The 21,282-nt window shown below is 43.1% G+C and overlaps 1 protein-coding gene and 1 long non-coding RNA gene across 5 annotated transcripts in view; one reads left to right on the top strand and one right to left on the bottom strand.

Annotated features, from left to right (window-relative positions):
• ELP4 (elongator acetyltransferase complex subunit 4) overlaps positions 1-21,282 on the top strand; it is a 273,117-nt gene that overhangs the window by 195,727 nt on the left and 56,108 nt on the right. Inside the window, exons 10-11 of one of the 3 annotated variants that reach the window (XM_084521282.1) lie at positions 3,155-3,263; positions 3,630-3,916. The exons of the other annotated variants lie outside the window; for them this stretch is intronic. Coding sequence (XP_084377408.1) covers positions 3,155-3,263; positions 3,630-3,637 — 117 coding nt within the window. The 3' untranslated portion in view covers positions 3,638-3,916. Of the gene's footprint in view, positions 1-3,154; positions 3,264-3,629; positions 3,917-21,282 lie in introns of those variants that run through there. 3 annotated transcript variants of the gene reach the window in all.
• Positions 11,149-21,282, bottom strand: part of LOC311437698 — an 85,075-nt gene continuing 74,941 nt past the window's right edge. The window contains exons 4-5 of one of the 2 annotated variants that reach the window (XR_014693649.1): positions 18,375-19,457; positions 11,149-11,733 (exon numbers count right to left, since the gene is read on the bottom strand). This is a non-coding gene — a long non-coding RNA (uncharacterized lncRNA). Of the gene's footprint in view, positions 11,734-17,855; positions 19,458-21,282 lie in introns of those variants that run through there. The other variant, XR_014693650.1, reaches the window with a different exon arrangement.

The raw sequence follows: 21,282 nt of genomic DNA, 5'->3' as shown, positions 1-21,282 counted from the left end.
CAACCTGACAGATCTTGTCGTTATCTGCTATCCTGCTCTGGGTGCTCAGAATAAATAACACAGGTCGGGGACTTCAATGCAGGAAAGTGCCTTTGGGGCCCAGTGGCGCTACCTGGCTCAGCCCCAGCTGAGGATCTGGCTCTGTTATGTCTCAACACACATACGCTTATGGTATATGATTTTGTTCCTACAGTATGATTCATTCTAGATTTCAAGTACAGAACATGATTCATACTAATTTCTTTCTTTACATTTGTATTATCTAGCCTAGCTGTTGAGGGTTTAGTCAGCAGAATAATTAATGTTTGGTTGATAATCTGAATCCCAACAGCTCATCCCAGACAATGTTTCTTGACAGCAAATCCTGCACCACAGAGATTAAGGGACAAATCTGCAAATGTCAGAAGGCGAGGGCGGCATGCAGAAATGCAGGTACCTTCACCAGCTCTCCGTCTGCTCTGCCCTGCACCACTGCATAGCATCCATAAAATCAGCATTGCACCAGCAGCGCGACACGGCCATGATCCAACGTGATTTACGTAGTGGTCATGTATTTAGGAGTGCAGATCACCAGGAATGCACTTAGCTGGACACCTGCACGTTGCAATCGGGTGTGCAATTACCTGACTTGCACACCCAACACGTGCGTGCCTCTTGGGATTTGCACGTCCCACCATCCAGAGTAACAGAGCTTGAAGGTGGTTGGAACAAAAATAGAGAAGAAGACTTCATTTTGTTAAAAATCTGGCACTGATTTCACTTCTTCTTAAATGAGACAGGAGGCAAAAGTTCTCCAACAAAAGCTAAGCAATGACAATCAGAGCTGAAATATTAATATGCCCGAGTGTGGGAAACATGCAGGGCGAGCTAGAGAGGAAAGCCAGCGATGGAGCCTGCACCTTGCTGGATGAGCGTCCTGAGCAGAGCACATCGTTGGGGCCATGCTTGGAGAAAAACACGCACGAGGAAAGGAAGGAAAAGTGGCACTGTGTATAAAAAGGAAATTTAGAAAATCACTACAAAAGGGTTTGGAGTAGAAAGAACAGGTTGTTGGGAATGGAAGAAAAAAAGGAAAATGAGGAACTGAAAACCACTGCATGACATCAGGCCCTCGGAAGGAAGGACAGAAGGAAGATGTGTTTTCCATTGAGAACCGAATTTGATACACTGGACAGCGAATGATGGCAGGTGAAGTTTGCTTCCTCTCTGCTTGGGCTGCCTTTGCTGCCAGGACAGCAACCCCTGGGCTGCAGGCGTAGAGGGCTGACACCCCCTTCCTATGGGGAGAGACACCCCCTTCCTATGGGGAGCAGGAGGAGGAAGAGACCTTCATGAGCTTGACCTTACAGGAACCCCTGGCTTGGTATCTGCCCTGTTTTCTTTGTGTGTGTTTGTCTAGAAAATGGCCAAAAATGAGCAACTGAATACAACAGTTCCTGAGATGTTTTTGTCTGAGGGTGGCTGTAGGCCATTGGTGCAGTACCTGCAGATGTTTCCCTCAAGAGGAAACCAAGCCTGTATATGCCTGCCCCCCACTCCTGCTGGCCCCAGAGGTGCCTCACTGCCCTGGGATCGAAACAGAAGCACAGCACTGATCAGGGGAAGATGATTTCAGGGAATAAACCTGCTTGTTACAGGTGGCTTTCAGTGCAACACCTAGGTGCAAAATGCCACCAAATGCAACCCTTTAAGACAGTAAGCAGCCTCCCCAAAATGGTAGCTGGGCTTTCTTTTAAACCTCACTGAAATATATGAGAGTACCAGCTTTTTTCTCACACTCCTGCAGTTCTCGGAGTCTATTTCTGTTGCAGTAAATGACCGTGCTGCTTGGAACACAGAGTGACATCTGGCTGGTGACATGGTTCAGACCATGGTTTATCAGCCACCCTGGCTGGCTCTGAGTGTGACTAACTGTCTCTCAGACCCAGGCTTGGTGCTTTACTGCTTCATAGCCCTCTGCAGACAAGTTAGTATCTAATCCCCCTCCCAGGCAAAAAACATTATACCACAGGTACAGGAGAACACACAAAACCTTCATGCAGTCACTGAGGACCGAACGTCAAGCGACCCAAGCAGGTGACTGGTCCTCAAAGCCATTGTGATTTAAGTGCTGCCATATGAAATTTTGGAATATATGTGTGTAACTGCTTCCTGCAAGTGTCTTTCTGAAATCAAGCCGAATCCTTTAATTGCAAGGCTTGTGAAAGCTGCTTTGTAATTTGCAGAGGGTTTGTGTAATGCATGTACATATTTAGTGAGAGGTAATGAACCCTCCTTCACCTCCCATCCAATGAAGCATTAGCACCACCAGTTGGTCACCAAGCCTGAATAACACCCAGTCCCAACTGCAATAACAATGCAAGAGCTTTGTGCGAGCTCTCAAGAGCAATGTGTTGTGTCATCCCCATGTATTGTTTAGTTGACCTGAAGTTGAGGCAAGTCATGTTAAAACTGCGTCGGTGCATTTTTTCCCTGGGTTTGTTGATTGTACCTGATCTGTTCCAGCTTGAAATTTAAACCACGCCAATTAGAGAATCAGAAAACTGAAATGAGGAGCTCAGCTAAATTCCAGATTTCTCAGCACAATCACATTTTTCACTTCACTGGTGAAAGATTGAAAAAGATCCAGAGAAAACACTATTAGTGCTTTGGATTTCTGGAGCATCCTCCTTCAAAGGTGTACGAATTGGCAGAGCGAAGTGAGTCAGACGTGGGTGCTGATTTTTGGTTCTCAGGTCAGAAAAGGGGCTTGCAAAGCTGCTTCTGCATGGCACACGGCAAGACTGCTATTGGCATGCATTAAAGTCTTGGTTTATATATGCATGTGCAGTGATGCTCATACCTTCTAAGTAACCTTGCATGCCTGGTTACTCAGAGGGTCTACTTGCCCATCCCTGCTATTCCCGTCTGCATAAATGGGAAATGCTTTCCTTTTTCCTGGTTCTCTGTCTCTGCTTCTCTCTTCCTCTGTGTTTGTTCATGGAGAGGCACGGAGGCATTTTACAGCACTTTCAGAGATTTAAAGTTCCATTCTTATTTGTGCTAAGGCTCCTGGCATTGCCCTGGGATTTAGCATGAACTACCTTTGCAGCTGCTTTATGTTTTTTTTGTTTGTTTGTTTGTTTTTTTTTTTGTTTTTTTTTTTTTTTCTAAGGTAAAAGGGAATCAGAACCGCTGTGTCTGCAGTGTTTCATCCACCACTTCATTGGGTTATCTGGGCTGGCTGAGGTGGAGAAAGGGTTGCAACCAAGCCGCACTGCAAGGTATAATTCCTCCTACTAACTAAAACAGTTTGTCAGTTAAGAGCACACAAAGGAGACAAACTATATAACGTGCCCCCTTACAGAAGCACGTTAACCTCACAAGTAATAAGGCAATTATAGACCCCCAAATGCTAATATCTGGCCCACGGCTCCAGTTTGTTCAGGACATGTTAGTGCTTTCCTCTCAGATCACGCCCTTGCTGGCCTCCCTGCTTGGGATGGCACCTGATGGTGGCAGCTGAGGCTGTTCAGGCTGATTCACTATGGCAGGATTGTCATTCTGGGAACCAGCACATCCAACAAAATGTAATTAATGCCTTAGTTGTTTTGAGTTTGTTAATATTTTTTAACTCATCTCATTTATAGGTGGGTGAAAGACTTTCGGTGGTGCCTGTGGCCTCCCCAGGCCGCCCCCTGTACAAACTCAGAGCAGGAAGCAGACCTTGCTGGCCCAGGACTTCACTGGCACTCCTGAAGCCTGAGGGACAAAGACCTTGGTAGACAAGGCAGATGAGAAGAGGAAAAAAGGACAAATAACTTGCTTTTCCCATCAGAGTTCTGATATATTTTGTGGCACACTTGCTGCTTGCTTTATGAAGTACTCTCTATGCTTTATGAAATGCTCTCCATGCTTATGCTTGACATACTTGTACAAATAAACGTAATACAAAATATCTTTTGTTTCCTCTTTTTATTTTTTATATATATTTTTTAATCTTTCACATTCCACTCTTTGTCTGACAAAATGAGCTTTGGTTTGAGGATATTCCCACAAAAAATATACACCGTAGTTGAATACAACCATCTCTGATGTTTTCACCTTGTAAGATACTGTCAGCGGTTAAAATGGTATAGCAAAATATCACAGTTCTCAGCATGACTTTGTGTCTGATGCTGGCACAAAATGTTCATAAAACAAGGAGCTTGCTCACGGGAGCAACACCAGAGCTCCTCACCTGAGCAAGCACTGGCAGCGTTGAAGCCCTGCCTTTGCAGTAGGTACAGGGTTTTTGAAGGCTTTTCTTTCAAGAGCTTAGTAAAATTGAAAAATTATGCAGCCCATTGCTTAGCTGTTTCTCACAGGCTTTACAGTGCTCAGATAGCATATCATTTTTGTACCCGAGTTCACCACTACGCAGGCTCTTCCCCTGAAGAGGCTGGGCAATCTTCAGCGCTGTGCAGCACTCAGAAGTGGCGCTCAGACTGTAAATATTATATGCTGCTGCAAGAACATTTGAATGGTAATACTCAAGCAATTACTTTCCTTTCAAGATCATTAAACACAAATCTGACTTGTATTTTAATAGGACTGCCAATGTATTTAATGGGGGGCAGTAAAGGGTAGTTTTTTTCTAATGGATGAATGTTTATATTATTATCCACTCTGAGAGACCACATTAGGAGGAGACTGGATAACACTCATGTGTTTTGCCTCAGTCCTTTTCACCCACTATTCAATTTTTTTTTTTTTCTCAGTTCTGCATCTTACAGTCTTATGGCAAAACAGCATCTACCATAAACCCACCACCACATTCTGAGTATTCGACAAAAAAGACCACATACACTCATGCTGCAAAGAATTTGCAATCTGCATTTCCCTTATGGCCGTTAAGATTTTAGAGAAACCCAGCGTTTGGCAAGCTGACAGGTTCAGACAGGGACAATGCTATTCAGCTGCTGGACGTGTGCTGCATGGTCCAGAGCAATGCCAGCCTCTTCGTGCCACCCCGCAAGCACCTCCCCGGCATGCTTGGAGCAGCGCCCAGCAGGGCCCATGGTTGTTTCCACCTCCACGTCCATTCCCACCCACGCTCAGGCTACTGAGAAGAGTGGGCATTGGCATGAGGTGCACAGAGGGCAGTTGGGCTGTGTTGGTTTTCCTTCCCACTTGCACATGTGCCATAAACGTGCTTTCCTTTGATGCTAACTTCAGGGAAGGTTTAGCACGTACTTCAGAGCGAATGCAGCTCCATCCATGCACTGGATGATGGCATTTCCTGTGCTCAGCATCCAGGGCTGAGGAATGCCTTTCTGTAAGGTCGGTGCTTCCTCATCAGTCTGTAATTCATCCGTGGAGGTTTGCTGTTTGAAGCTGCACGCCCTGAAATAGGCGAGAATGTGCAAGTGAACCACCTGTATCTTCACTGCCACGCTCTGGGTGCGAACCTTGCTGTCTCCTGGTAGGCAGGTGTGGGCAGTAGTTATTGAATCTGGAAGAATTTGGTAGAAGTATGTAAGTCTGCATTGTAAACACTACAATAAAAATACATCAGGAAGGTGGCTCTAAATCCAGAACTCGTAGAAAGAAATCCAGGAGTTAAAGGAGAAAGCAAGGGAGAAGGCTTTATTTGCTTTGCATTCTAGTGAACAGCAGCGAAGGTCAACCAGGAACTGCTACAGGACTTGTTACGTGGCAATAAATGGAGCAATAAGGGTAGGAGCTTCAAATCTTACCCTTCGAGGTAAAACACAACACAGTGGAGGCAGCAAAGGCACCACACAATCACAGGGGCAGACAGATATGTGCAGAGCACCATATGTAACAGGGTGCGAACACAGAACACGCTCAGAGCTGAGTGCTCTGCCAGATGTGTATGGCTCGCCCACCTCCTATGAAAGGCACTCCAAACGTCATAGCTGCTGCGGCTGGGACAATTATTATAGAAAACTGTTGACATTTTCTGGGTTAAGGATGGTTATCTAGAATTCATGGATAATTTAGTCCTTTTGGCTTGCAGAAATAGTTTGATATGCTCTTTAAATAAGCATATAGAGAGACTGATGTGTGATGTTTGTGGGTTCAGATGTTCTGAAAAGTGACATTCCTGTATGGCAGAGAATAAGGCTTAAAAGGGGGTATTATTTATAAAAGCACCAGCATGCACAGGCACTGTTTATTTACCATTTAAATGCCTCATTTCTGTTCTGGCTGTCTGTGCTATAATTTGCACAGGCACTTAAACTTGAGTATAAATAAATGCAAAGAAGTGGTGTTTATGCAGGGCTAAGATGAGGAAATCAAGCACTAAGAGATGGAGGCCACTCCTGCGCCATCGGCTCAGCCATCTTACCCACCTTCGACTTCTGCTGAGGTCTCCTTTAGCAACAAGTATGAAGCCATCCACGCTGGTACCTGAAGAGCTTGGTCAGGATATCAGCACTGAAGATGTGGCTGAGATTCAGCATGTGGGCAGGCAGCAGGAGCCAAGCCCCGGGCAGCATCTCATCCCTCTCCCATACACGCGGGACAGATTTACAGTGGCAGAGGACAGGAAGATACCTCTAACTTAGTGCATCTATTAAAAGGGTGGAGAAGTTGCATCTTTTTCATTATGTCACAGCAAACCTCTGCCTTGAGATCGTGAGAACAGGCAGAGAGATAGGTGTAAGGACAGGTTATGCTATTTACTTGCCACGTCTGCTTGGTTGCAGCCGACAGGGAAGGAGCCCTCACTCTTCCATCACTCTGGCCGTGATGACTTTTATGGCCCAGCCGTGCCACCTCCTGCCTTTGGGAAATGCAAACCTGCTGACGGTACGCTGCAGGCATGGTGGCAGTGACCTGCCTGCTGGGCAGCAGGAGCCACTTGCGCTGATCAGGGAGCACACGGCCACCCCAGTGATTCCCCACGGAGCATCACCAGACCGAATGAGCACCCACGGGGCATGAGGAGCAAGCAGGGGAGCAGGGTGTGCACCAACGTCTGGCAGGGCAGCTTCAGAGATGCTTCTGTGCTCAGGATAAGCCATGATTTTAAAGTCCCATCTTCTTTTGTTTCTGTTTTGATTGCATCACAGGGCAAAGCCTGCAACCAGTAAGCTGTTCAACGCCAACTATGTTGCAGATATGCGTTGCTCTCATGGCTCGGGTCCTGCCCACACAACAGCAACCTGAAAGCTGAGCCTGTCAGCCCTTGGCCAGTTCCAGCTGTCACATTTGCCAGGTATCAGAGAAGGAAAGACAAGTTGTCCTTAATGATCAACAGGAAATATCAGGTTATTATTCCTCTCATGCTTCCCTAACAACTCTCGAGCTTTGCCCACAGCAGCGCATTTGTTCTCAGTCATATTTTGATTTACTAACGGGTAGCTTTAGGAACAGCCCCCATCATTACTGACAGCCATGGTAAGTAGCCTATTGACTTCAGGAGGAGGGGAATTTCACCCCTTCTACGCGCATGTGTGCGTGTGAGTGTCTTTTGAAAAGCACCAGGCATACATTAATGCTAATAAGTAAGACCGCTGTTCCTTTGCGTGTGTCTGATAGGCAGCAGGCAGAGTGTGAACCGCTCTATGTATCAATTAAGTGAAAAATAAATAATAGGGATAAAGTAATATCTTTAACAGAGTATTCACTGGCACATACATATTTATTAGATAGCATATATAATTCTGCTCATATCATTGTTTATGTTCATCATGAAGCCTCAGAGTCATTTATGGTATCATGGTTTAAATTATGAAAGTCAGATGCAGTAGCGTGGCCATATTCCTCAAAGCAGGCTTGTTGAGAAAGCTTTGCCTTTTATTTTTGATTTCACTTAAATATTTGATGCGTTATTGGTGCACGTCTTGCATAGAGCTCTAGGCTTTTTTCCAACCTAACGGAATAAAGTCAATTTCTAGACTTTTTTTAGACTGCCAGTTTTAATGCAACTTCATCCTAGTCGTCCGATCTTTAAATACAAGCCAAATGGAGGCAGAGGGAGCAGGGTTCGTTTAATGAAGGTGTAATGTGTGGGTGAGGTGAATCAGGAAACAGAGCAAAAGCATGTGCAATTTGCTGGATATATCAGTAGCAAGGGAACTGTCTCCTAAACATGGTTAAATATGTAAACTCTGCCTAGGGAAAATATTTATTTATCTAGATTGACGGCAATCACAGTGAAAAGCATTCAAGATAAGTGGCTCTTTAGCCAACTTTAATTTGTTGATGGATGGATTGATGGGAGGATGGTCAAAGGAATGACAACATAACTCTCTGTAATGGAGATATCCTGTCTGGTGGAGTTTGCAGTACCATTTTGTCTAATTATTACTGATCCATCAATGAGAAAACTTTGCTCCTAGTGAGACAAGTTGTCATTCCTTTTCTTTAAATGAAAATACGAGGAGGTAAAATCAAGAATAATTAGAGCAAAGGATGATGACATCTTCTGCAGTCAGAAATACCAAAAAAAAAAAAACCAAAAACAAAAACCACAACACTCCCTATTGCTTAAAGACACTTTACTATATTAATTGAAATAGTTGTGCATTCTATTATGTGGTTTGTACGGAGCAGATGGCCCATTTCACAAATTAAGCCTCATCTTTTTACATTGCTTCAACAAAATAATGGTGAATGAACACTGCTATTGCAAACCCAAGTTCAAACCTTGTAGCATCAGCATGTGCTACACTTTTCTTGTGCAAGTTAGTGGGAAAGCAAGGAAATCAATCAGAGGTAACTGCTTGTAAAACATCCCGAGGAACCACAGAAATATTCTCCTGGAATTAATGCATGTATTGCAAAAGCAAAACCTGCCATCAGTACAAACTGATGTCTCAATTTGCTGATCTGTCTGAAGTACGCCTGCTCTGGCCCTAGCAATAAAAGAGCAAATACCAGTAGCTGCTGCCCTAGCCAGAGGGGCAGCTGTCCCCAGCATAAGAAGAGCAGCCACAAGTTTGCCCCAAGTTGACACAGCTAACACTTGTTTTCAAGGGGTGAATAGCCCGCAATGTCTGTAAAATCAGTTTCCTTTTAGGTTGCATCACCAAAATTTGAGTTATTCTAAATCGGTGGTGTTGTTGGAAATTGCGTCTGCAATGGAGCTTATTTTATGGGAGTGACTGCATGAGAAATGGGTGCTGGTGTCAGCTCACACCTCAGTGGACACCATTGCTACAGCCAACCTGAACATGAGGTTTCCATGGGCCTCTCAGAAGAAAATTCGTCATGGTGGTGGCACGGGAACCTAGCCTGGACCCGCTGAATGTGTGGGCCTGCCTGCCAATGCCAAGGGGAGTCACAGTTCCCCCTTTGCAGCGACCTCAGGGTATCATTGCCGCGACAGGAGCCTCCACACAGATACCTGCAAGTAGGCACCACCCTGAGCCCTACTGCTGCTCGCAAACTCCTCCTGGCACCAGGCCGGGGCTGCCAGGCTGAAGCAGTGGGTGTGCACTACAAGGAGCAGGAGCCCACAGCTCCACCGTGCTGACACTGCTGGAGGGGGCTGGCAAACATCAGGGAATAACCAGGAGCCCTCAGGCAGCTCTCCTCACGAGCACAGCACTGCAGGGAAACTGTGGGCACGACCCTATCCAGAGCACTTGGGCATGGTTTGGATCGGCCCCAGCTACATGACAAGCACATATGCTGCTGCTGGAAATTTTATGTGGAAAAAAACTAGCTTAGATTGTAGTTTATAGTTCTTTTCAGCAGGACTGCATGAAGCTAATGACACAGAAAGCCATTTGGGTTAAACTGTGAAACTGAAAGATGCAGCACCTGCTTTTATGCTTCACGTGTTACTAAAAATACTTCTTCCTTTCTAAAATGCAACCTGAATGACAATACAAAAGAAAACTCTACAGTGACATTGGTGACATTATTAAGGTGAGGTTCATTAGTGTCCCTGCTCAAGGAAAAATGAAAACGTTATATGAGAAACAGAAAACATCGTTATGCCATTTCTTAAAACCTTGGTGCATCCATATCTGAGGTAATTCATTGCACTCCTGGTCTCTCCATGTAAAAAAGGGGGTAGTGATAGGTTTTTGACAAGAGAGATGAGGATGATCTGAAGTATGGAAGTGCTTCCATATGAGGAGATGCTAAACAGCATCTATTTATTCTGAAAAAGAGGCTCCTGAGGGGAGAAACATGGCAAAGAGGTGTGGAGGAGGCAAATCGAGACACGAAGTACTTCAACAGACAGATGAGAGGGGCTTCGAAACAAAGAGAAGTGCCCAATGCAACCGAAATCCAGCATTTCAGGGGAAGGTGTGGAAGCCAGACGTAGGCAATGGTTCGAGCAGCGGGTTACACTGACTGCCTCGGGGCTGGGCCACCCAGCCCAGCTGCAGGCACTGCTCCCACCTGAGCCTGGGGCTGGCCACGTCACCTCGGGCAGTGGGTACGCAGACACCCACCCCACAGGGCATGGGGACACCCTGGGGTGCCTTCAGGGTGTGCCGCCGGGATGTCCTTTTTGTCATGGGTGAAGCTCACGCCATTTGAATATCACATTCATTCCTTAACAGCTCCCCTCTCTGCTCCTCGAATCAAACAAAAAGCCCTGACTCAAGCAAAAATTTTACCAGTGAAAAGGGAGCATTGCCAGAGACTATGAACCCCTGTAGAGATTTTACTTTTGCTATTGATTTTATGCGTGAGATGCTTAGCGACTCTGATAATATCTGACAGTATAAGAAGCCAGAGAGAGAATAGAAAGGTTAATACAGTAACAATGTCACCAGGATAACTGGCAAAATTTTGGGAAATTGAGGCTTTAAATTCGACTGAAATACCTCATTGTTTATCAAGCTGAGAAATGTTTTGACAAAAAAAAATCCTCCTCCTGTTGAGGAGTTTTAATTTTTTCTCATTTCTTCCGAGAGAAGGATATGCAATATAAAATGGGATATAATAGAGAGCTATAAATGCTTCGGAAAGGGAAAAATGGAAATGGCAGAAATCTAAGTGGTGAAGTGAGGCATGCACAGTGAAGGTACTTATATTTCTTATCATGCTAACAGCTTGCTATGCAACTTACTTCACATTGGTATCATGGCACCTTCTAGAATGTTAAAAAAAACACCTTATTCAAAAATAGTTTTTCAGTAACGAGGTCTCTGAATAACAGCACTGCTCCTCTGGGTCAACACAAACCAGAAGGCATGGGCACAGGGGAAAACGTAACCTCATCTTCTCTGAGGCCTCAGAAGATGTGTGGCCAGACCTGCCGTTTCCCACAGAGCTGCTCTACCAAGCAAGGCTGCTCTCTGAACACATCCACCCACCCCCCAAAAAAAATAAAAATGGAGCCAAATGTTGTCCAGAAGAATGTTCCTTTCAAGGGTAAATTGCTTTTAAAAATCAATAGAAGTTCAGCTGAAAGTCTGCTGATGTTTCGGTGGTCCCTCAGTTTGGTGGCCATCCTGGGGGTAACTGTTAGGATGTTTCTGGATGGAGGAAGGACTTGAATTCATGTTAGTCACTTCCTGGGTAAGTGCTCTTGTATCAAGAGTCTTCAATATGAAGCTTAATAAGCTGATGTATTTTAAAAGTGCAGACCTGGACAGCTAAGCTCTCAAGTCTGAGCAGGATCCCAGCCCGTGTGGTTCAGCTGCTTAATGCCAGGACCTCAATAGGGACAATGCAGGTTTTAGGATTTGCCCTTCTGGGCAGTCTGTTCCACCCCATGCACAGTCCAGAGAGCATGGATCTCACACTGGGCTTTACACTCATGCACGCCTGGCCCTGCAAAACAAGGAGGTAATGAGTCTGACCTGTACCAGACTGCCTCTGCACCAAAGCTTTCCCCAGATATGCCTGGTTTGGGGCATTTGAACTATACATTGGAAATACTTATTCATAAAAATGTAGTGCTTACTATACAATTACTTGAGGATTGTGTGTCAAGAGACTAAAATGTCTTTCACTTCAGTTCACTTACTCCAGCAAGTCTCCCCCCTGTAACTGTAACCCGCTCTGCTATGAGGGAACGTACTATAGGTACTGCAGAGCTAGAGAACCAAAAAATACACATCTGAAGCGACAGCATGAAAAAAGTGAATGGGGGTGAAATACAATTAGCTGAGGCACGGACAAGTAGGTAAGTCTCCACAGTCATAATTTATGTGGGATATTGTTATAGTTATTACCATGCAATTTAACAAGAATACACCAAAGCAATTTTCATATCTTAAAACATGCAGATGCACTCACATATATATGAGAAAAGTCTCAGAACTCAAATCATCCAAAATAATCAAGAAAGTTATTATCATAAACAGCACAATTAACACAGGGATCACAAGGGATGAGTCTCCATTTCTGACAATCTTAAGAGAAAATGAAAGCATTATTAAAACTTTAGTGTGGAAATGGTAGCTACATTCACATCTCTGTGCACATCGCCAGCACTCTTCAGTCTCTCTAAGTCCCTCCTCTACTGCTTCTTTGCCAGTTCCAGATGAAAAAAAATGAATAGATTTGGGATCTCCTAGACCATCAGAGGATGTACCTGGTACTGAAAAATACCCAGACTGACCTTGCCATTTTAAATTTATGTTTTTTTGTTTGTTGTTGCTGTTTTTTTGAAGTAGATAGGAAGCGTCTTTGATTACTATAGCTGATGAGGAGAAAATATGGCCACTGGGCTCAAGCTTCTGGAGATTTAAATCTATAAAAAGAAAAACACTGCTTTATGAAGGTCTGTTCTGCCATCCATAATTTACAGGCTTCTTTCTAATGTTGCTGTCAATATGGTATTGCTCTCATCAGCTGTATAAATTCTTTCTACCAGTAACACGGAACACAGTGCTACCATTTCAACAAAAGGAGCCGTTCATCATTTCAATTCTCACTTAAATTGCTGAAGATTATCCACTGCCCATTAGATTTCAACAATATCCAAATGTAAGCTGTTCTAATCATATGCTAAAATATAAGAACTACCAAGTCTCAGAACCATCTGAAAAAAAATAATCTGTCACTCTTACGCTGATCAAGTTTCTACATCAGAAGTCTTTCTTTCTTTCTTTCTTTCTTTCTTTCTTTCTTTCTTTCTTTCTTTCTTTCTTTCTTTCTTTCTTTCTTTCTTTCTTTCTTTCTTTCTTTCTTTCTCTTTCTCTCCTTCTCTTCCTTCCTTCCTTCCTTCCTTCCTTCCTTCCTTCCTTCCTTCCTTCCTTCCTTCTTCCTGTCTTTCTTTCCTTTCCTTCTTTTGTGTTTTTCTTTTTTCCCCCATCTTTATGTACTTACGTTTGCCCAATGTGCATTCAATTTTAGTACATAACAGGACGCTCATAGTTGCCCACCTAAGGTGAATAGTTTGTGTAAACACGTGTTTCAGTATAGCATACACAGTTTAGAAAGGATTGTCTTTTCTTGAGGCATGAGGATAAGCTAGAAGAACTCCTGAGGTTTTAGTGTTGTTTTTAAAAATCTGTTTCTCATGTTTAAAAATGTTGTCCCAGATTTAGAAAGGGAGCATTTAAGATAGAGGCAAAAAGTACTGCAGCTGTCAGTGCCAATTGGAAGAAGTGCCATTTCTGGCATTTCTTGATCACAAAAATCATTCTCTGTTTCTTGGTCATGTACTCAAATAACAGCAAAATGAACCTCCAGATAATGCGCATTAGTGATTTTGTAATTTTCATTTTGAGCCTAGAGGTGAGTTTGGAGCCTCCCTGAGTTAGCCCAGCGAGCCTCATTACACCATATCTGCCTTCCCAGCAAATGTCTCTGCACTTAAAACAAGAGCCCAATAAAACCCATTAAAACTCCTCTAAATTAAGGTTTATGCATGTTTGTTTAGACCATATTTTATATGCATTGGATAAAGAAAGCCCATTATGCTATTCCAGAGTTTTTTGTTTTGTTTTCCTTTTTTTTTCTTTTTATCTAATACTGTGCCAGTCCATGTCTGTAAAAATCTTCTTCACCCTGTTTGCTGAATCATGCCTGGAATCCATATTAGAAGTCAAGTGTAAAAAAAAAAAAAAAAAAAAAAAGGAGGGAAAGCTGTGCTACAGGCAGCTGTTGTTGCCAATGCCCTTTCTTTCTCAGAAATAAAAGTCACACAAAAACTTAAAATCTTGTTAGTCCTCTACTCCTTACTGTCAACATTACCTTCCTTCAGATGTGTAAAAGGGCAAATCTTTTCCTAGCAACAGCATTAACCTATTCACAAGGTTTTGAAAATAGGCTTTCTGTCTTTCCCATAGCTGACAACACATTGTGCTGTTCCTACATGCCTGTGGTTTAGTGTGTTGTACTCTCTCTTTAGCATTAGGACCAATTTCACAATAGTTCCAAAAAGAGCAGAGAAGCAGTAAGGCTTGACACTTGCTGGAGCATTTGTCCTGCTATAATCAAAGCACCAAATAACAGATCAAGGGAAGAGCTATTGATAGCACTTTGGAGGCAAATGCTACAAATACATGGCTACAACAGAAAGTTTTATAAGCCCTTATTAATTTGAATATGTGGGAATATTCTGATACAATTGCAAGTCAATAATTAGATTGCTCAATGACAAGGCACTTACTCTTGTCTCAGTAAGAATCATGGTCACACTCCTTAATTCTTCACAAAGCTCCTTGAATGTGAAGCAAAACAGGTAAGCACAATCACATATGGAAGATCTACAATTTGTTTTATATACAAAAAATAAATACAAAGCTAAACATGTTTTGTATCAGCACCTAAAATGTTTCATCCATGTATTGTTCTAACTTCTGGACCAAATCTAGTTCTATTCCTTTTTCACAGACCACCAACTCAATAACCTTATTTGCCTTCGTCACTGTGAAGCACCAACAAATTTGTCTGCGCCTCCCAACACACTCCCAGCTAGGGAGCTGAGGCCAGTGTCTAGTGGCACCATTTCCCTCCCTTATTAGCAATGCGCAAAGCATATTTTCAGTTAATTGGGTTTCAGGAGCCACGAGCTCCTGTCTCTGGCTGAACAGCACTAACTTCATCACACTTGCTGATGAAGAACTATTGCCATACACTGCCTGCTGAAGGCCTAACCAGGCACTCGCCAGTGCTGGGAAGCATCAAATCTGATGTTAAACAAGAATTTGGCCTTTTGAAAATTGCTGTAATTTCCAAACTGCAGTTGGCTGATCACTTGACATCCTTGAGTCCCAATAAATAGTCCTCATGTGAGATGGGAAAATGCTAAGCAGAAACCTATATGAACCTGTCAGTTTTATATGAAATTACCCTTGATTGAAACCCCTTGTGTCTCTGCCTGCCTTTGGGAAAGGACCTACCCCCCAAAACAAACACCACACCAACCACAGACAGGCTGAGGCTCAGCTCCAGATACAAATTTTGTGATGGGTTCCTCACTACACAGACAACACATGACTTCCTGGTATGCTACACCAGGAAAAAAAAAAGAAATTAAGAAAAAAAAAAGCCAAACAGTAAGTTCTTTTCTGTACCTAAGCAAAGATGTTGTATTCAAATGACAGGCAATTTCAAAAGGGAGTGGGCCTTCTTTAAAATGTGTATCTAGACCCACCAGTAATCTGGGTGTTTTATAATAACGCTACTAATATTTAGTGAGCTACTAACCTGTCTGGAATCCATTGACATTTCTCATTCAAGACACAGGTGAAACCTAAGGATATATATTTGGTGACGTATCAATACTGAAATGAAACGAAAAAAAGAAACCCTGTGTGATTTTTGCAATATTGTTTGCCAGTTAAGAGTTAGGTGTCCTACTGAAAGTGTTCACAACAATTCTTCAGAAGTTATCAAAGGAAGTCTCCAGACAGCTTGAATTTTGTTTTGTGTTGTTTTGTTTTTCCAAAAGAGAGAAAAGTTTCTGCTCATCCTATGGATCTCCTTGCCAGCAGATGTTGTGGGTTTAGAAAGTTTACATATATTTTAGAGCAGAATGAACAAGAACTTGAAAGAGCCCTATTGAGAGCACTTAGACAAATTGCATTAGACTCAGGGGAGCACTTGAATCAAAACCAGTCTCCAGGAGGAAAGTAATGTCAAGTAGAAGCATCATATATGCATACCCTGCTCCTACTCTACCCCAGGCACTTGCTATGGCCACTGCTGGAGACAGGATGCTGAGATAAGCCTTGCTCTGAACCTTTATGGCTGCTCCTGTGTTCCAGTGAAGTCTTGTTAAAAGTGCTGTTGGCATGAAAGCCCTGCTGGGTGTGAAGCATGTGCTTAGCAGTTCATTTCTTAAAGACTTTTTACTGCTTTTCCCTGCTTCATTTACTTCTCAAATCTTTATGTACAAAGCAATACATTTCTAGTGATATATAAATGGTTATTCTGCTAGATTTTAGATGGATTACATCTCAGATGCTTCAGACAACACTGAGGTGAGATGGCTTCCCTTATACTTCCATGATACACCTGAGAAAGTGGTGACACATCCAGAGCAATTTCTCTGCCTTGCAGTTCTTTCCACATACACATCATCAAACCTTATTTGTTTTATTACTTATTGTGTGTTGTCTTTACTTTTCACTACTGTGAAGTTATGTAAGGTGATTAATGCTCTCTGACTGTATAATGTCTTCCTTTGATTTGTGAAAAAATAATTAGAGAAGAAAGAAACCGCCCTTAGAAAAAAAAAAAACGTGAGACCAGATGGAAAGGTATGTCTTGGGCGTGGGAATGTTTACACAGTAGTTTTGGGGAAGCAAGCATTTGGTGGTTTTGCTCTCATCCTCTGCTTTTTCAGGGATGACCTCAGTGAACAGGGCCTCTTCTTAATTGTCAGAAAAACTTAGGAGAAGTGCATTGCACTTCTTGGCCAGCAGATTCACCTGAGTTAAACTTCTCCAAAACTTCTGACCAGCCAGGGAACTTCTTCCCCATAGCTTTAGCATTTATCAGAGGGTTTGGTTCAGTTTCAGAGGACAAATCATCGGACTGACATCTCCACACCCAGGTGGGAGTGAAATACAGACCAACCTCTGCCAAAATAATAACAATAATAAACAGAGATGTGTTGACTAATACTTGCACACAACCACTTCCTCCACCAAAGAAAGAGGAAGCGGAGAGTTTCAGAAAACAAAAACAACAAAGCACAACCTATTGGCACTTACAACTGCCACCTTGCAGTGGGGGCTTCATACTTCAGAAGTACAGATTTAGGAATATACACCCTAGGACAGACCCAAGAGTCAGTTTGCCCTTTTCCAAGAGATTTGGGATAGCAGTAGCAAGCATGAGGGGCTGTGAGGTTGTGCAGCACTCACTGTTCGAAGAGCTGGACTAGGGCCTGAGCTTAAACATAAGGGATTACTTGACTCAGTGTGAATGTGTGAATCAGAAATAAGATTGACAGCTCAGAAATGTTCTAACTTTATTTGCTAGAAAAGTTTTCCTCCTCGAATTATTTCCAGTAAATGTCTGGGGGCACTAGAAATCTCAAAAAGGCACCTGTTCCTGCAGGTTTTCCTGCTAATTTTCAAGATCCAAGGCTCATGGCCTGATTTAGATCAGATCTCAGGCTTTTGGCTGGAGACATTTTAGAGCTGGAACCTGTTCTATACAGCTCTGAAAAAGCATCAAGCTGAGTTCTGACATGTCATAAAATATTTACCTCTAACCTGGGAACTTGTGTAGCAACTGAAACAGGATTAAAAGAAAAAGACCCAATTGTTACGGTGTGGTTATACATATAAATTCTCCTTCACTCTTGTGTTTCACTATCGAATCTCAATTTTGTTACGTCATATTGGTTTCATTAATGACAAAGAAAAATAGTAAAACAAACAAAAAACAGAAGACCTAGGAGCTATCCTTCGGGTCTAACTTCATTCTCCAGCAAAACCAGGGTGCTCAGGAGGTCAATTCCTTTCAGTCTTACAACACTCATTAGTTCACAATCCAAATGATCTATACAACCTCATTTAAATGCAAGTGATGAGAATTTTGAGTCTTGGGTAAGAAAAATCTCAAGATTGTCAACTATGAGATTTATCTGTCTACTTTCCTGAAGATTCTGTAGCTTTTCCTGACTTTAAAATTCATATACTCGTGACATCAAGAATAACATGAGATTTCAGAAGCTTTTCAGCATTTGCTGGTAGAGAGAACCAGTAGGGAGACAAATCTAGTACCGATTATCTGTAATTAATATATTAATATTTCAAATGGCTACTTAATTTAGTGGCTAGTTGTGGTAGAGACCACAGGGAGGTTTTTTTGTTTGTTTGTTTTTATTTGTTTTGTTTTTCACAAAGAAAACGTGTTCTCAGAATCTCATTTCATTTCACAAAAAGAAAGGGAATAAGTACCCAGCACCAGGGATGAGTAAGCAGTGTCACATTAGGCATGCTTCACTGGCCTGCAAGGGATGGGAAGTTCACCCATACAGCAGCTCATCAGCCCAGACTTACCTCCACTTGGCTCAGTGTCTGGCCACTGTGGATTCCCACCGTGTTGTCTTCTACCACCTCGGTGAGCATGGCCATGTCAGACAAGTGGATAGCAACTATTCCTACCTCTTCAAGGAAGATGTCTCTTGGTTCATCTTAGAAAAGTACTTCAGGTGTGCTTGTAATGTAAGCCATAATTCAAACTGGTAAATGCTATTCAGTTCCGTCAGACACGCCAGTGAGTTTTTCCAGGTCTGTGATGGCTTAGGCAAATTTCCTAACTAAATGTTTCTTCTTGATGGGGAGTTGTTGGCCAAGAGCTGATGAGTGAGCAGTGCGCTCTGTCTAGGATAAATGGATGTTTCTTCGTTGCCCAGGTAGGAATGCAGATGTTAGAGGGCTGTTAGGATAAGGCCTGGCGATGCAGACACAATTAGCGGACGTTGCACCTGCCAGACCCACAGCAGTTATTAATGTTGCTGAGGAAAAAAGGGTCGCGAACAGAGATGTCAGACTCTGAGACTCCTTAGAAAATTATGCTGTCAGCAAAAGGCCAGGCAGACCCCTGAGATGGGAGAGCATGCCAGGAGGTTCCTTTTGCTGGGAATGCAGAGTTTTCCCCGTGGGAATTGGGGGCTGGCAGCTGCACACCTGCCTCCCTCTGCTTCCCAAGTGCCTCCCCAGATGGGAGTGTTTGCTGGAGACAGCCCACGCTGCTCTGAGCAGTTTCCTGAGCCCTGTGGCTGCTGTCATGGGAAGGAACAGTATGTGAAACATGGCATCGTTTCATCTCACTAAAAGGAAGCAGATAGCACAATGGATAAAATAATGTTCACAGTCCCCATGTGGAGCTGGATACTGGTGTTTAAAAGCATTGCTTGAATACAGCAGACCAGCAGTAAGTACACAGAGAGGAGTTTTTAAATGCTTCCAAATAGCACCGCAAAAAAATCTCTGCATTTCCTCTCAGTTTTCACAGTATCCACCATCGTGATACAGAAGTAATTGATGTAGGGCCCTGCTCCAACGACCTTCTTGCTCTTGAAGCAATTTGGCTGTTCTGCACTCTGAATGTTCACTTGGTCACTGAAGGTCCCAGTAGCACTGTAAAGGAAAAGAGCTTTGATGAAATTTCACAACGTAAGACAAGACAGAAGCCCTGGAGCCACAGGATTTCCCATACTTGATTTCTAATGAATGCTCTTGGGCAGCTGTAGCCTCTGTCTGCAGTGGGCACTGAGGGTGAGGGACCTGAGAGGGGGATCTGCCCCCCAGGCCTCCAGCGCTGGACTGCAGCCAGCGTGCTGCACAGCCTGTTGCTCGGGGGTAGCCCCTGGGGTGTCTTCTCATGCCTGCTCCTCTCCGTGGCCAGCTGCCCTGTTTGGGGCTGTAGGCAGGACTGCTTGGGTTCCAGTGCCTCCTTCAAATAAGGTTCTTCAGGCTTTTCTTTCTTGTCCATGGAAAGAACAGGGAGCACTCACTTTAAAGCATGCTAAGAGCAGGTGATGAGGGTGTGACATTTTTTCAGTCACAAAGCAATTAAAGCTCCCAAGAGAACACGGGTACTTGGGGTCCCCTTAGCAGCCCAAGGATAACTGCATTTGAAGTTAAGTCCTGAAAACAAACCAACAGATAAATCATCCCAGGAGTGAGACCAATGCCTGGGTTTCCTCCAGGCCTCTAATGAGCACACTAGTGGTAAGTCTCACTAATGCATCTCTCTGACCCAGTAAGGTCTGAGTCACATTCTGGAAAGTGGAAAGTTGAAAGCCATTATGAACATCCCCTGATCTCTAATATGGGATGAGCTGGAATATTCACTACAATATGAAATTAGAAGTTTACTCTTTTCTCCTGCTTCCTCAGCCCATTCTCTCGTCTTGTTTCCTAGAAATATTCCTTTGGATTCTCAGATTGAGAATCACCGCAGCCAGCCACGCTGGGAGTTCACTCAGAGTCTTCACTGAAACACCTCAGCTGCCTAAACTTCAGCGAGCTTTTTGCAGCAGCATAAAGAACTCAGAATTTGCTGCATCAGTGAGAGAGATGGAATGAAGCTGCTGTGCATTTTTAAAAAACTTATTGCTCTGCTGTAGGAAGGTGAGCAAAGAGAAAGCCTGGAAGCTGGTCCTGCAGTGAGAGTAAGCAAGCCATACATTGACAGGGCATCTTAATACAGTTACAAAATTAAGCGAAGGGCAATGAAAGAGGGATATTCTGTCACCTAGCCACTTCTCCTTTTGTGAAGCCACACATAACACAAAGTTAATTAAAGCTTCTACTCTGAGAAAAAGGAATGTTCCATTTGGTAAATTTAGAAACAGCTGGTTAGTTTTATCCATTACTTTTGTGCTAACATCAGTTGAGCTCATTCAACTCTCTCTTTTTATGAAGCTGTCCTTCCTATGCTACCTGATAGCTACTAATTGCTGCAACTACATTTCTGAATTGCAAATTTTCTGCACTGATAAAAACTTTGATTGCCTGTCAGCTACACATAAGGAAAAGATCACCAGTGCTAAATGAGGTGTTCCACGCTTGGATAATAATGCCTAATGAATTATTCAAAAAAGAATGCTTGAATGAAGCAAACAATTTGAAGGGTTACTAGCAGCCGTAACAGTTCAACAGCCAAAAGAACAAAAGTATCATCCTGAAAATTACACTAATGATTAAAAAATGCGTATTAATTCTACATTTGGAGAAAAAAGAAATGCCAATCTGATTTTAAAGGTTAATCATTATTTTTTCACTAATGCTTTAATCTTTGGGAAAAACACCCTTTACCAATATTTTGGGACATATAATATTATGACATACCATATTTATACTATTTTCCAGGCATTAACCCTCTCTGCAAATTTCAAATTTCACTGTAACAGCATCAAAAGCCCTGTTTGAAAACTATCCCTGTCCACAGGATCCTCTC

This window comes from Aythya ferina (genome assembly GCF_964211825.1).
Source record: "Aythya ferina genome assembly, chromosome: 5".
NCBI classification, from domain to species: domain Eukaryota; kingdom Metazoa; phylum Chordata; class Aves; order Anseriformes; family Anatidae; genus Aythya; species Aythya ferina.
This window is presented reverse-complemented; position numbering and strand designations above follow the sequence as displayed.